This window comes from Notechis scutatus, chromosome 3 (assembly GCF_049901735.1).
Source record: "Notechis scutatus isolate UNSWTSFEM ecotype Mainland chromosome 3, rNotScu1.2, whole genome shotgun sequence".
Lineage (NCBI taxonomy): Eukaryota > Metazoa > Chordata > Lepidosauria > Squamata > Elapidae > Notechis > Notechis scutatus.
Window position 1 is genome coordinate 124,896,433 of NC_142011.1, and position 17,035 is coordinate 124,913,467.

Below are 17,035 nucleotides of genomic sequence, written 5' to 3' on the forward strand. Positions count from 1 at the left end.
CCGGTTCTGTCCACCTCTGTAGAACCGGTAGCTCTGAAGAGCAGCAGACATAGAACCGGTTCTATGTCTGCTGATGTTTTTGCCCACCCATCCACCTGGGCTCTTATCTGACCTTTATTTCCTGATTTTTTCAACTTCAGCTGCCGTGAAAGGCACAGCTGCAGTTTAAAAAGCAGGAAAAAAGGGCTTTTTGAAAGGCTGCTTCTCTGCACGCAGCATGCTGATGACGATTTACAGGCAGGTGCCAGCAGCATGCAGGGAAGCACATTGTAAATCACCGAATGTCGTAAATGACCGAACTGGTAGTTAACCCTGTTGGATCCCACCCCTGATCAAAGGAGTATCTTTTTAGTTGACACGTAGCTTGCTGTGGAACCTAATGATTGATGGAGAACTGTGGCATACAGTATTGGTAATATATGTTAAAGCCTTTCCTAGACTGAGAGAAGATTGAGAATGAGCTATCACTGTTCTTTATAGACATCAAAGGATATCAGCTGCATCCCAATTTCTGGATCATTTCTAGTAATCACAAGTATTTCTACCTATACCAAATTCAGTCTCAGTTGTATAGAGATTGGTTTTTAATAAACCCTTCTAAGATTAGTTTTTTTCTGTAACTTAATGAACTTATAATGTGGAGAATGTCTTCTGGTTAATTTTGGATGTTCTACTCCAAAACAGGAAGATTTCATTAATAGCTGAACCAATAGTTAGATCAATAATAATAAAAAGAAAACAACTTGGCTAATCGGATTGAAAAGACTGATAGGATTGTGTCAAGTTAAGAGGAGCAGAATATGAATAATAAGTACCACTTTACAGGAAAGGACCCCTTTTCCGATTTAGTTTCTTCATTCATTGTCTATCATATAATCCATCATATGAACTGTAGCATCAGAATTTTGCTCACTGTGGTTAACTGTTCTGAACAAAACAGAAACTACCCATGAAATCAGCAGGATTTCATGGAAGTTTGATCAGAAAAATAATTGAAAACTACAGCTCACTTGGAGGAGTGACTAAATCAATTCCTTCAGGCTTAAAATTAAAAATAATAATTCAAGTTATACCTATTAGCTATCTGCAAATTAAATTCCAAGATTAAAAATAAGGCATCCTAAAAATAATTGAATAAAATGAAATATAATTAACAAACGAGTTAATCTAAGCTGTCAGAGTTCAAGGTGTTTATTTATCTGTGTTGTTCTCAGATGACACAAAATGATTTTAATTTACATGTATAAGAATGTGTCTTGCTATGCACACAGACTAAATTAGTCATTTACATATGATTCATATATATTTTACATTTGTAGAGTAAGAAAAACATTCACTGAAATTTATTTTTATACCATTTGAATGCACCACAAATAATTAGAATTACAACGACTGGAAGTTTGCAATGAGTGTAATGCATATTTCTAAGCACCTCTAGAAGCAGGCTTCTTAATTTGTTTTACAATTTATTTTCAGTTCAAGAAACCTAACTGCTGCTAGGCAACACAGCTCTATAATTCCTCCTCCTGTTTTTCATTTTCAGTTTTCCCCAACAAGTCCAAGATATTAGAAATCTACAATCTATCATTTTGTTTTTGTCCCATAATATACATTATATAAAGAGACAGTACCAAATGCCTCCTTATCCCTTGCATAAACACTTTTGGAAATGCTCCGACTTTCCTCTTCCCCTTTCTTCTCCTAAACCTCTGCACTTCAGTTTTCCAATATTCTTGCCCAGTGTGAGGAAGGGGTAATACAGAAGGGGAATTTCATTTCATGAAACTAAAAAAACTGAAATGAAGGATATTAATTAGAATGGAAAAGCAAATTCCTAATTTATTTCTCAAATTAGCATTTTAAATGTGATAGCTGAGAATTCTTTCATTTTTATTTTGTGACTATTTGCAAACATTTCATTGAACATACAAAGAAGAATTCAGTTATCAACTGTCACAAGGAACAATTTTCAATTAATATTTTATAGCTGCATTTCAAGAAATACTTTCTATAAATTAAATTGTTCCTCAATAGGTTTGTAACATGTATACAGAAATATACATATCAAATATTGGGGTTGGAAACTATGATTAAAAAAACTAATGACAATTTTAGATCAGACCACCATTTGTTTTGTAATAAAGTATTGTGAAAGATTAAAATCTTTAAATACTATAAAATAATAGAACTTATTTTTTTATTATAAAAATATTTTTATTGAATCCAAAGAACCAAAATGTCCACTAAGATTTTCAAATTTAACATTTTTGTTTATTTGAATAAAACATTCTGAAATATCTATTTTTCTTTTCTTTTCATGCCTTCTCATAACCAGGACGAATTAGGTATTCAAGAACTTTAGTATTTGTATACTTTGTAGTTATCATAGTGCTCAAGCAGAATTTGAAAAATGGATAAAATTAAATTCAAATGTAAAATATATACTTTTTCCCCTTGACATGTATCCTAAATTTTGTGTTGAATGATGTGTTGAAGGTGAATGAGTCTAGTAGAGGGTATTAAATGACTTTTTGACCAATTGATTGAGAACCCATGTTGTTGTAGGGTTACAAGTGTAGTTTGAGTGTTTGAATTTGCTTGATTGATGGAAGATGCCAGAATAAGAATGTCATCCAAGTAGCATTGAAGTCGGATGGACCTATCTTTGAGTGATGCTGCCAAGGCAGCCAAGACCTTTGTAAAAGTTCTGGGAGCTGAAGCTAGGCCAAATGGGAGAGCACAATATTTGTAATGGACGTTGTTGTAACAGAAATGAAGGAATTTGAAATGTGAGGGCCTAATTGAGATATGTAAGTAAGCTTCCGTGTGGTCTAAGGACATCGTTTTTTTCTGATGCTGAGTAAGATGGATTGGAGAGTGGTCATTTTAAATTTTTGGTAAACTATATATTGGTTTAGACGTTTTAAGTCCAGGATTGCCTTCCATCCCCCTGAACTTTTAGGGACCACGAAGATGTGCTAATAAAAACCAAGACCTTTTTGATTAGAAGTGACAGGTTGTATGGCCCAGATCTCTAGATGTGATATGGCTGTGTCCATCAGAAACCGTTTTTCTGCATCCCTGGAAATTGGGGACTTCATAAAAAAATCCAGGGGGTGGAGCTGAACTCCAGTGCCAGACCAAATCGTACTGTGTTCCTGACCCATGCGTCAGTGGTAGAGGAGTCCCATTGGTCGGCAAACCTTTTTAGGTGACCGCCAATGGGAATCTCATTGTGGTCGTTACTTGGACCTGCGGAAGGGCCTAGATCCTGTTCCTCGAAATTGTCCCCTTCTATATCTGTCCTCAGGTTCAATTCTATCTGTCTGTTGTCTGAATCCAGGCTGTCTTTGAAATCTTGGATAGTAGGGTTGGTAGAAGGGGCGAAAGGAACCCCTACGAAAGGGCTGTGGTGATCTGGACTCTGATCAATGAAAAAGAGAGGGAAGAATTTTCTTTTTGGTTCTGGTTTCAATTAGGAGGGGTTCAAGCGCACTGCAAAATAGTTTGTTCTCCGAGATGGGAGCTGAGGAAAGCTGCCACTTGTGCTTGATGTCTGCCTGCCAACGCCTGAGCCAAAGTAACTTTCTAGCCGTAATTTGGGAAGCAATGGCCCCAGAGGAAAATTTAACTACACTGAAGGTAGCGTCTGCTGAAAACTCTGCAGCGGCAATTAATTTAGCCACATCTTGATGTGCCCTAATGTTTGAGGCTGGAATGGTATCCCTCAGGTGGCGGAGCCATCTGAGAGATGATCTGGTGAAAAAGGAGGCAGCTGTGGCCGCTCTGATGGCCCATGCATCCAAGACGTGTGCCCTGCAGAGGGCTAGTTTCGCCCTCTTTTCCTCAGGCTTGAGAGCCTCTTCAGCTTCACTTGGGATGGCTGAGGAAGATGCAAGCGCAATGATAGGCTCATCCACTTCCGGAGTGTTTAGAAATTTAGAGAACTCGGGTGCCAAATTATAGTATTTTTTTATCATGTCCTGTGGGAGCGGGATATGAGGCTGCTACAGCCCATTGTTTTTGTATTAAATTGGAAAACATGTGTGGCACAGGGATTAACTCTGCCTCAGTGACTGGTTGAGAGAATATGAGATCTTCTGCTTCTCCTGGAGTATTTGGTGGGGGAGGGGTACCTGTATTATCCAGCCATGCGGTGTTCTTGGCCTTAAACAGCAGGTATTTAAATAATTGTGGGCAGAATAATCCTGTAAATACGGGGAGATCAGGTGAGAGGCCTTCATCGTCAGACATCCCCCTTTCAGCGGATCCATCTCTGACAATATCTTGTCAACAGTGTGTACCGATCCCTCCTCCATTTGATCCATTGGATCCCCTTGATCTCCCATAGCCTGTGTGTACTGAGGGTCTCTGACAGTGAGCAACAATAGTTCTGCGGGGGTGGGTACCTGATGAAGATGTGGATCCGTGATGCCCAGAGATCGTTCAGAAAGAGATCTGCAACCCGAAGCTGAGGGTGTTCGTCCTGCCTGAATAGCCTGTTAGATGCCTGCTGATATGCCCTTCTGGATAGCTAGCTCCATCCACGCCCTCATGTTGGCAGGGATTTCCTCCAGAAATTCCTCCTCTTGTCTGAGGCCAGCTGCACGGTGTAAATATTGCCTCTGGGGCCCACCTTGGGGAGAGAATGTTAGAAAGAGCCTCCTGGGGAGGTTGTATCGATATGCTGCTCCTTCTGGATAAATCCAGAGGGGCGGTTGGAGGGTTCTAGTCCTGTGAGGTAGAGGGTATGATGAGTGGTGAAGAGGTGGGCTGTGCAGCTGCTCGTGTATGTTTTTCCACCTACCTTTCTAATGCCTGATGGCGTCTGCATGCATCTTTCTCTGCTGCCTTAGAGGTCTTTTTGGGCTCCGTGGACTTATCTCTATTTTTAGGAGTTAGTCTAGATCTGGAGTTGTAGTTGCTGGCCATGGTAATGCCTTGGATAGCAATGGGAAGAGGCTATGAAATTAGGTGGCTAGAACACCTAGGGGCCTGCTCCTTTAAGGGCAGGGGATCCTGGAATAAATAGCTCCCCGATGCCTTTAGCAAATGTTGTCTCCTTGTTCTGTTTTGCTTTGTTATCTGTCTGTCTGTCTGTCTGTCTGTCTGTCTATCTATATTTTAATAACTTAAAGATTTTAAGTCAATCAAGTCAATTTTTGAATAAAGTACTTGTAATATCAAATATGGAGACCAGAACACCCCCCTCGAGACCTGGCACCTATATGAGGGCACAGAGGTCTGTAACTGATAATTAGATCAGTTTAGCTGCACTTATTGCCTGTGGAATCCAGCAGTTCAAGTCCTCTATCATCCAGTGGACTGGTGGTAGGGACTCCCCCTTCCCAGGTCCCCAAAAAGGGAAACCTTGTTGGGTAACTTGCCTCACAGACAGTAACAATTATTCAGCAAATTTAACCACGCGGCCTTTAAAATGCTGGCTGCCTCGTGGCAGAATGAAAACGAAAGCAGCTATCACCGCCCGGCCTGCTGAAAGAAAAACCGCTCAGCGGGAAGGCTCAGGGGCTAATTCCCTGCCCTGAGGTGTTCTGCGGGGAAAGCCTGGTAATAAAAAGGAAAAAAGGCTTCACTTTTAAATGGAAGCTTCAAATCTCGAAGGGACAGAGTGTTTACTCAACCAGCTGGGAGATTGGAGAGATAAGCCTCCTTGTTTCGAAGTTTAAGGCAGCATGTCTCTGAAAGGAGAGGCTTTTAGCCTCAGTGCATATTGGAAAGATAAGCCTCCCCGTTTATGAGGCTTTAGCCTCAGGAGGCTGGAATGTAAAAACAAAAACAAAAAAACCCCCCGAGCGAAATGACTTTTGGAAGTTCCCGGGGTGGGGGTGGGGGTTGGTGACAGAAACTATGTATGGTATTACCTGACCTGAGAAATAAATCAGCTAAATCGCCAGTGTTCTGTTCCGACCAGGAAAACAATAACATAACCTGTCTGAAGAAAGGCTGAGTTAAAACTGGGGACGCTAAGGAGGAGTCTCGTGGAGGAGGAAGAGTGTCCTCAAGTTTAAGCCCACCCTTCCTAGAAGGGACTGAAGCACCTTCCCATCACTGGATGCTTTTCATGGGAAAAAAGGAGGCTTCCAAGTGAGCTTGATTTGACTGTTGGTAATTTCAATGCACACATCCATGCAATCTTCAATGCACGGCCTTCTATCAAAATGTTTTAAAGCACACTTTCTATTTTATGGTTCATAATTCATTATGCAGCAAAACTTAAAAATTTGCTGTTTCACAATAATTTTTATGGAGAGAAATCACCTCTCTACATTAGAAACTTAATTTTACAAAAGGGAATATTGGAATCATTCTATTTCCATATTTCATTCCTATAAACTTTTTATGATTTTTTTCATAATAGCAATTGCATGTAGATATACAACATTCACATGTTTTTCTCTCCAGACTGTTTTTCTCTGCACAAAAGGAGAACATTTCTAAATTAAGAAAATGCTTTAATTGTGTGACGAAAGAATGTAAAAAACATTTACGGATGAATTACTTGTTCCAGGAGCTGGAATTCTTTCACCATAAAGAGACAAAAGTGTATTACGCTTAGGCTTTACAAGAGGACCCAAAGTAATATCTCCAATGCCCATATTTTAATGAAATACAGCAATAAGAAGATTCTAGCAGCTGCATTTTCTTGATGTCTGCCACTAATTAACCTGAAGTCAAAGGAAGGACAAGACTTTATTGTCAGATGAAAAAGACTTTAAACAAAAAAGGCAAGGTTATTGGCTTCTTGCTCAGGAATGCCATGGGAGCAGGGGTGGGGTTCTACTGGTTCGGCCCAGCTAGGGTGAACCAGTAGCTCCGAGGATCAGACAGGGATTGCTGGAGAAAGTCATTAGCAAATGCTCTGTACGCACGCAAAGCACACCCTCACTGAACCAGTTGCTACTCCAGTTAAATCGCACCCCTGTACAGGAGTCATCTGGGTTGGCAATCTTTCTCCACAAGCTCCATTATGACCAGCCTGTTCCCTGGAAATGACATTTCTTCCATTGTTCCTCTCCCATCAGTACAGCATCACAATGCTCTTGGACCAAGTTCCCAAGTGCTGAGAGCTTTTTTATTTTATTCTTTTATTCTGTGAAGACTTAACATGCTCCTGGAGCTACTCGCATCTGTACCTTTTTGGACCCCAGCTGCAACAATATTTTTGGTAATTTATTCATCAGACTTGTAGTTGTTTAGGAATCCACAAACCATTCTTAATTATTTTTTACAAATATAGCTGAATGATTTCTGTCTTATGCATTAGACACAACATTAGAATGTTAGAAAAATTAAGATGGATATTTATAGCTGCTGTGATACTTGATATTTTATTTTTAAACCTTATAAATGGCGGCAGGGCTGAACCATTAGTGAAAATGAAGCATCCAGTCACTTGCCCTTAGCGTGCAACTATAAGATTCCAAAAAGAAAGAAAAAATGTGAAAACAAGAATTGCAAATAATTATTGGTAGTTGTAACCACGTAACACACAGAATTTAAATGAAAGTCTGAGGATTGTTCAAAGTTTTAATGGGTTAATTTGATGAAAGCAAAGAATCACCATGTCTAAAAGAGAAGTTTTATGTGACAGCCTTGACCCGGCTACTAGAAGTGCCATCTAAGTTTGGTAAGGGAATATGAAGTGCCACCTCAAGGCAAAATCACATTGTCTCTTCACCTTAATGAAGAACATTGCATTGACCTTGTTTCACAAAGCACTTCACTGGAACAAATTCAAACTTTGTTCAGGTTGAAAGAAATCAGTATAATTGCAAAAACATATTTAGCATGATCTGATAAATTTGGAAGGGGTGGCATCATTTGCTAATATTCAGATATCACTGTTTGAATTCCAGGCTGGAGCAGCATGTTCAGTTGTAAATTTTACTGGAATGTATGTATTTATGAAGGCATTTTTAATTGAAACAATGATTTCTTACTTCATGTCAAATATATCTTACCTCATTTCATATATCAAAAATATAACTGACAATCCTTTCTTTCCAATCCAGTTGAACTAAAAAGAATACCAGAAAACCGAAAGATTCCCTCATACTGCAGTCTTCCACAAATTTTCCAAATTGTTAGAGAGTAGGGTTATTAGGACTTGTGAAACACTAGACTAGATACAATATAAGAGGGTCATTTGGCTTACAATATCTTTTTCAGCCTACCATTATCAATCAGAAAGTGAAGTCCTTTATGTTTCCTTTATTTGGATATAAATCTTCCTCAATCCTTACTGTTTAAATAATCCCCACAATTCCTTGTTAGACATTAACTTTTTCTTTTTTTTCCCCTTTCCCTCCCCTTTTCTATATTGGAACTTGCACACCAGCACATTGTTGAGAGTTGGCATATTAACCAAAGCCTATTGGGTTAAAAGTAAATGTTAAAAGTAGGTCTTTGAATATGTTGAACTATTTTACCCCCTTTAGGAGAGTACTTTCCTACTTTTTTTGAAACACACATTAATTTTTTTCTCACTTCTAACACAAACATGCGTGTATATTTGTATTTCATACAAGATGTGCAGTAATTTGCTTCATTTCAGTGAACTACTTTTAAAAATAGTTTTTCACAGCAAGATCCCATTCATGTTTCCTCAGAATTACCATTGAGAAAGAACGTTCTCTGGTAAGTCTACCAACGCCCCTTTTTGTATTGTAAGAGACAATGATAATGTTGAACATGCTTACTGAGGATGAAGGAGAAGCTTTGTTTTCCTTATTATCATTTTTGGGGATAGAATTTTTTCCACACATTTTCTTTTTTTCAGTATATACTTTATTTTTGTATACGTTTTAATGCATTTTATCAGTTTAATATAACAATAAAATAGTTGAAAAAAGAATTATCACTGAGAACAAACAATATGTCAAAGGATTGCAATCTGAATTTAATTTCAAAAGAGGCAAAGAATTTTAAACTCAGGAAACAGCTATAGTAAAACATATAAATATGTACATGTTTCTTTCCATCCATCCATCCATCCATCCATCCATCAGAATTCTAAAAGAATATCATTTTTTAAAAGTAGCTTGTAATTGTGCTAGTATATACCATATCTTACCATTTACTAGGAATTAATGCTCCCAATTTCAGTAGTCTGTACTAATGTAAAGACAATCACTAAATGCAAATTAAATTCTTGACAAAGAACTGCATATTTTATTCATGTAAAATAAATCATATGATCTTGGGTTCATTAATAATTCCATTACATTTTTCAAATAACCTATCAAATTATGAAAATAAAAAGAGAAAAAATATATTAAAATTACAAGGTGTAAGTACTGTGATAACAGACAATGCGAGTATGCAAAAGTATTCATCAGTAGTATCCTAAACTATATAACGAAGAAAATGTTCCTCAAGTTAATAAATATTTAAAGAAACAAAATCTACTGAAGATTATTGAAAACAGAAACAAATAATGACTGGACCTAGAACAATAAGGGAAGATAATTGTCTCCTATTTGTCATATAGGACAGGTCAACCGGGGGACCGTAGGGTCAAGACTTACGGGTTGCTGGCCGCATCTTTTTGGTAAAACGCCAAAGATGGGCGCCAATGGTTGGTGAGTTTCCGGAAAAGCCATTTACGAAAAGCTCACCCGAGCGCTGGCGCTCTGAAAAAAACTTCCGCGATGTCACCGAGGATTTTCGCAAAAAGAGGCGGCGCCCGTGCGGGACGGGGGGCGGGCGGGGGACGGGCGCCAGGGTATGAAAAGGTGGGATCCCTATAGAGATCTGACACATGCATTCCAGTTCTTAAAACTGTGAAAGAAAGACAACAGCAGCAACTTTGGTTTGACTACTAATAGTTTTAAACTTCTTTGAAAAAATAAAAACATGTACCTCATCACAAGTCAAATAGAGCACACTAATAAAGTTAATTCTTTTAGTATATATATTTATATCTGAAAACCCCTCAAGGAAGTTAACAGAGGGAGCTCATGTGCACAACATAACATGTACTTGACTCACACTTTAGGATTTGGAATTTGCAATTTCTTGCAGTTGCTTACTTGTTCTTTGACTGATGCCAGAATGGCAGACGTGGTTTCTGTTTCAGATCCATCTCCATTGGATGTATTCAACACGGGGCTAAGGGAACTTCTCTTGTCCGATGACGATGGCTGGTCAGGAACAGGCATAGCTCCTACAATAAGAAACAATAGATAATTATATCCAGTGTTTTTATCAAGAATTCAAACTTTTTTTTCTTTTTTATGGTGGCTACAAAATATTTCCTAAGAAGACTCCATTTTCATTTCTGCCATGAAGTATTTACGAGTAGACATAATCTACTACAAATTTATCCTCAAATGTTTGAAATATCAATCAATGGGGTCACCAAGTGGGACTTAAAATTTTTAGTTGTGCCCAACTTGTATATGGCCATAGACTAGATCAAGATACCTATGATATTTATTTTTTATTTACTTTCAGTTGGATTTTGGCCCAGAAACGCAATGTACGTGAGAATTGTAGTATTACATCTCTGCAGCTTTATGAAGTAGCTAGGCTGAGGTAACAACCAAGGTATCTTGTAGAATTTCCCACAGACACCTGTTTGGTCATAATGAAAATAAAATTCTGAATTCAGCTTAGTTTTTGTCTCAACTACCACATTTCTTCTTATGTTCAGCTGTGAGACAGCAAGCCTGCCAAAAGTTTCTTGATTTTATGATTGTAAAGGAATTGAACTTAAATTAATTATTACTAATTTTGCCAATAACAATGATACATTTAAACCTCTGAATTTATTAGGTTTAAAAGATGTACCTTTCTGATTAAAATTTCAGATTACACTGAATAACTAAGGGCTGGTTTTATTAAATGATCTAACAAGTTAATATAAAGTAACATAATCTCTTTATATGCTAAGGGAATTAATTATCCACAACTTCCTTCATCCACAATATCATGTGTTATATTTTAACTGCTTGTTAAGAGAAATGGGACCAGCTCTACAGTATTTGAAGACATTTATGTAAAAAAGTAGCTAAAATAACAGAGAGATTAGATAGAGAGTTTAGTTGGGCAAAACTAAATTCTGTACAATTTTCTGTACTTAAAATCACTAGAATCTAGAATATTTAAAGAAAAGGCAGAAAATCTGTTTTGAGACTTGTCAAGAACCATACAAAGCATAATGGTGAGATGATGACTTCACTGGGGAAAGCAAGAGAGAGGGGAAAAAAAGAGAAAGAGAAGTCCCTGTTAACATGCTTATTTTTTTTTTCTCACATTTTACAAAATCCAGGACTTTCTATTTCTTGCTATGTTCTTTTCCTTGTTAATTTTAGGGGAAAAGAAATAATAAAATTTATTATTTTATTTATTATTTATTCATGAATAATTGTATACCTCTTTAGCAATGTATTTTCTCCTTCAAGTAAAAAATTAAGGGGATATTGTTAGCAGTCAAACAAACATTTTCAAAAAGTTTTATAAATCATCCCCATTTTTCTAAGCTATTGAAATTTGCTAATGAAAATTGCATTTCATTTTGAATTTGTATAATGACTGTGAAATCAACAGGTATCTAATTCTTACAATACTTATATAGTACTAAGAACTTTCGAGATAATACACAATTGATTCTTTAATTTAAAGAAAGAAATTATAAATCCACAAATAGTTATAAAATGTATTCAAAAATGTAAATGTCCCAAATCAATACTTAATATATTTCCAATTTAAGCCATCCTGACTTTCTTTTCTGTTAGGAAAGTGCCTCATTATGCTGCCTACAAAATGAGCTTTTATATCAGAGAGCGCCAGATTAAACGACTGGAACAGGACAATGTGAAATTGCATTTAAAATATTCAGTGCCAGAATAATATCATCTCTTCAGCCACTGAAAATAAACAGTGCAATTTGATTTTCATTTTTAAAGTTGTTTATTTATTCTTATTCTATCAAACATAAGCAACAAAGGAAAAATTCTGATGGAAATATAGGGTATATGTGCATTAAATAAGTATAAATCAGTGATCCTATTAGTTTCTAAAACAAACTGGTAAAGTGGCATTATTTTTTTAAAGTATTAGTTAAACAATTAGTTACCCCCTTCCCATAATCCCCTATCCTAGAGACATAAATGACCACACAGCGCGCCCCCCCCCCCATTAAAACACAGGAATGTTGATTAAAACACTAGGAGATAAGAATAGTACAAGTAAGAAGGAAGGACCAGGGGAGACATGATGTCCCAATATTTGAGGGGCTGCCACAGAGAGGAGGGAGTCAACCTATTTTCCAAAGCACCTGAAGGCCAAACAAGGAATAATGGATGGAAGCTGAACAAGGAGAGATTCAACCTGGAAATAAGGAGAAATTTTTCGGACAGTGAGAATTATCAAACCAATGGAACAGCTTGCCTTCCAAAGTTGAGGGAGTTTCATCACTGGAAGCTTTCAAGAAGAGACTAGACTGCCATCTGTCAGAAATGGTGTAGGGTCTCCTGCTTTGGCGGGGGGTTAGACTAGATGACCTACAAGGTTCCTTCTAACTCTGTTAATCCCTGAGATATGAGAGGACACTTAATGGGTTGTCTAAAGTTATAATGTATCTTCTAAAAGCCATATAAGACCATGTTTCAAATTTAGACAGCTGCAGCCTCCCAGCAGTCATTCGCCCTTGTGACCTGCAGCACCTCCCTCTCCCCATTTCTCCTATTCCTCCCACCCTGACAAGGACCCCAGAGAACTTGGAAACAGTTCAGCTCTAAAGGAAAAGCAACTACCTGGTCATGAAGGGATTCTCTCTGGCAGCAAAAAACTTGGAAACCTTTTTGCTGCCTGGCTGAGTGCCTTTAGACTGCACACCTGTCTGCCATGGTCGTTTGGTGCATATTTCTGCTGTAGCCACTTTTGCTTTTGGGCTGAACGTTTTCTTCATCTCCTCAAGGCAAACAAAGTGCAGAAATTTTGTTTTTGCTTGTTGCTTCCTTTCCTCTACTGTACTCTTCAGCCTGGAATCACTCATCAAGGTAAGCAACTTACAGATTTTAACACCTTCCTTCCAGGGTCAGAAGGAGGGGATTAAGCAAAGGAAAAGTTTCAGGAAGCTGGTCCTGAAGTTGCTGCCTTTGGCTTCCCTAAAAGCTAGAAAGAGTCAAGATAAGTTTTCAGGTTCTTGATAGCCAGCTGATTGGGGCAGAGGCCCAGCCCACAAGCTCAGCTTCATTGGTCAAGCATGGAGGTTTATTTGGAAGCCTCTCTGATATTGGAATGTGACATTGGGCTCAATCCAGCTGGGCTCTTCTCCCCTACCGGTCTGTCTTTGGCTCTGCAAAGCCCTTTGTTGCTGGTCTGCCTTCTTTATGGACCCAGCTGATGGTGGCTTCCAGGGCTTCCTCCACCCTTGCTTGCTTAATGACTCACATGTTAATTTAACAGTGGCATCAGGGAGAGCAATAGTGGGGTCATTAATCAAGGGGGGTCTCACTTAATGTTTGTCATGACTTCTGACCGTAATGGGCAGACCGCATTATGATCCTAGGGTAAAGACTCCTGTATTGCTAGACAAGGTTGTTAAAGGTAACACCTAGAGGAAATATTACAATAGCAATTTTCTTCAAAGGACACCAACTTTGTCTAACTCAAAGGATGTATGTAGTACAATCCCATTACCTCATCACTGTATTAACAATATAACCAATCAATTATGCTGCTATATACATTTTATGTACAGCTTACTCTAAATTGCATAACTCTGTATAGAGGGATTTCATCGCCACCTCTTTCAGGCTTTTGTTTAAGCCACCTTCCGTATCATATTTATATTCCATGTTTTTAGTAAGACTAATACTTTTGAAAATATTGCCCTAAATTTGAAAAAAAAACTCAGTTTTTGTGGAAAATATTAACGTTCGTTTGTGGCATTCTTTCTTAGAATTTTTCAGTAAATTTATGAGTAATAACAATTATGTGGGTCTTTGCTTTGTTTATAATTTGTTGAAACTTTCAGCTTTTCAAACTAATTTTCAGGTGCTTAATTAAAACAATTTTAAGATATTCTCAGGTGATTATATTAATATTTCATGCAAGCAGGAAAGCATTATATGCCAATGTGATATCTGCCTATTTTAATTTTAAAGCATTTTTATCTTACTTTCTTATCAAAACAGTAGCATAAAAAATAAGGTGCAGGACAGTTGCCATTCCAAACCCTACAATATAACAGGTCGAATATAAAATGAAAAGAAATTGGGATAAAGAATAGCAAATTCAGAAACTAGTTTCTTGTGTTTAATCAACAATGACTTTTGATTTTATCATTATTTATTGAATAGCAGAGATTCAGATCAATTATACTGAGAATTTATTAAAACTGGAGAATGTAAGATTAGGTTACATAAGAATGCTCCTCCCCCCCACCCACACACACATCGTAGTAGGGGATTGAAGAAAAGATGGAGAAAAATTCAATTGTCATTCAGTTGTGAGAATGCCTCATGGCCAGGCAAATTTGACTTACCAAATGCCGGGTTTTATTATGATTTACTCTGTGTGGCTTTGCTTAAACACAGTCAACAGCCACTTGCAAGTTATTTTTTTATGTTCAACAGTTCTTGTTTATTTTGTTGGCGTGCCAAAGAAAATAACTTCTATTGTTTCTAAATACCCTCAATGACTTACCAGGCACAATGTACTTATGGACTTACTAACAGTTCTTAGGAAGAGCCAGAGGTGGTATTTAGCAGGTTCTGACCAGTTCTGGAGAACCGGTAGCGGAAATTTTGAGTACTTTGGAGAACTGGCTAATACCACCTCTGACTGGAGATTTTACACTATCCTTCCCCTGCCACGCCCACCAAGCCATGCCCACAGAACCGGTAGTAAAAAAAAATTGAATCCTACCACTGGCGAAGAGCCCTATTGTAGCAAGACCCCTGATGATTCATAATACTTTCTTCTATAATAAAAATCCAGCATTTGAATTCTATATTTGAGATCTTACTAATTGCTCCTAAAAATCATTTTAATCTTCTGATTCTTGTTTCCGATTTTATGCATATTCATCTTCAAATCCCTCACAATAGAGGAAATTGAAAAGATACAGAAATCTTGGTCCTATTAGAAATCTCAGAGGCATTCAGGCTGTCAACACTTGTATCTTCCTGAGGGCTTCAGTACAACTGTATACCTTGAATATATCATTGGTATGGCGGCGCACTCGGTTGCTGCGGCTTTTCACTCTCTGGTTTGGTGTATGTGTTTGGAGATTTATATGTCTGAGTTTTGTTGCATGGGGGAGGTTTACAGCTGACAAGAACTAATATGCTATGGACTACAGTCTGCTAGAGCTATAGTGTCGGATTTTCAGAGGTCTCACAGTATTCCCGAGGAGATAGGACCACCAGGATCTCCATGGATTGTAATGGGATCATTTAAATGGCGCAGGCGGCGCAGAGAGAGAAGGCGGAGGAGAGGCTGCAGAGCAGGAGTTTTAACTCACTTAAAAAGACAGCCACACAAACCATCAGTGACAAGTATCTTTCTTTCAAATGCTCAATCATTCCTCAATAAAATGGATGAGATTAATCTGATGGCAGCAAGCAATCACATGATAAAGGACTGCTGTGTGATAGTTATTACAGAGACCTGGCTTCACTCAGCTATTCCTGATGCCTCACTACAACTGGAATGTCATACCATCCACCAACAAGACCATAATAAGGACTCTGGTAAGACTAAAGGAGGTGGACTTTGTTTATACGTTTATAATAACTGGTGCACCGACAGCCATGTTATAAACAGATACTGCTCTCCTGATTTAGAGGTGATGACAGTCATGTGCAGACCCTTCTATCTATCTAGAGAACTGACAGTGGTGATTTTTACAGCTGTTTACATACCTCCTGATGCAAATATTAGTACTGCACTTGCATATTTGCATATTACAATAAACAACTTAAGGCTTATCCTGATGGGGCTCATATAATAACTGGTGATTTTAATAAGGCATGCTTAAAGACTGTATTTCCCGAATTTACTCAGTATGTGACATGTGCCACCAGGGGAAACATCACACTTGATCATGTGTATTCTAATGTAAAGCATGCATATAAAGCAGTGTCCCTTCCACATCTGGGACTTTCAGATCATTTATCACTGTTCCTTATACCAGCATACACCCCCCTCAGAAAACTAAGCCTGAAATCAAACTCATCAAGATCTGGCCAGAGGGAGCACTTGATCAGCTGCAGGATTGTTTCTCAAATACTAATTGGAATTTATTTGAACAAGAGGATTTGGAGGAATATTCAAAAACTGTACTGTTTTACATCTTGACCTGTGTGGATATAGTTACTGTGAATAAGTACATCCTGATTTTTCCAAACCAGAAGCCCTGGATGAACAAGGACGTGCAATTACTTCTCAAGACACGTGATATGGCATTCAGGTCTGAGGACAGGTTTTGGTATAACAAGGCAGGAGCGGAACTGAGGCAGGACATCAAGGAGGCGAAAAAGGACTATAAAAGGAAGATTGAGGATTACTTCACAAATAATGATCCAAGATGGGCTTGGCAGGGAATTAAACACATCACAGGGGCAGCAACCCCATATCGATCAATAAGGATGCATCACTGGCAGAAGAATTGAACTGCTTCTTTGCCCGATTCAAACTGAATAGGTCTTCGAACACACTGCCTCTACAAACCACCAGTACTCAACTGTTCACAATACAAGAGTATGATGTGAAGCAGGTGCTTAGAGCAGTGAATGTGAAAAAGGCTGCTGGCCCTGATGGGATACCTGGGAAGGTACTCAAAGCATGTGCTGACCAGCTCGCAGGTGTGTTTACAAATATTTTTAATCTTTCTCTTACACAAGCCATTGTTCCATCTTGTCTCAAAACTTCCATTATTATTCCAGTTCCCAAAAAGCCCTCTCCTGATACTTTAAATGACTATAGACCAGTAGCTCTCACACCCATAATTATGAAGTGTTTTGAAAGACTGGTCTTAAAATATATACAGGATTGCCTCCCA

The 17,035-nt window shown here is 38.1% G+C and overlaps 1 protein-coding gene across 14 annotated transcripts in view; it reads right to left on the reverse strand.

Moving 5' to 3' along the window:
* CTNND2 (catenin delta 2) overlaps nt 1-17,035 on the reverse strand; it is a 492,160-nt gene that overhangs the window by 388,576 nt on the left and 86,549 nt on the right. For all 14 annotated transcript variants that reach the window (XR_015748772.1, XM_087961146.1, XM_087961145.1 and 11 more), the window contains exon 2: nt 10,053-10,186. Coding sequence is in view for 13 of the 14 variants with exons in the window: in XM_087961146.1 (XP_087817272.1) it covers nt 10,053-10,186 (134 nt within the window). In the remaining variant the exon portion in view is untranslated. The remainder of the gene's footprint in view (nt 1-10,052; nt 10,187-17,035) is intronic.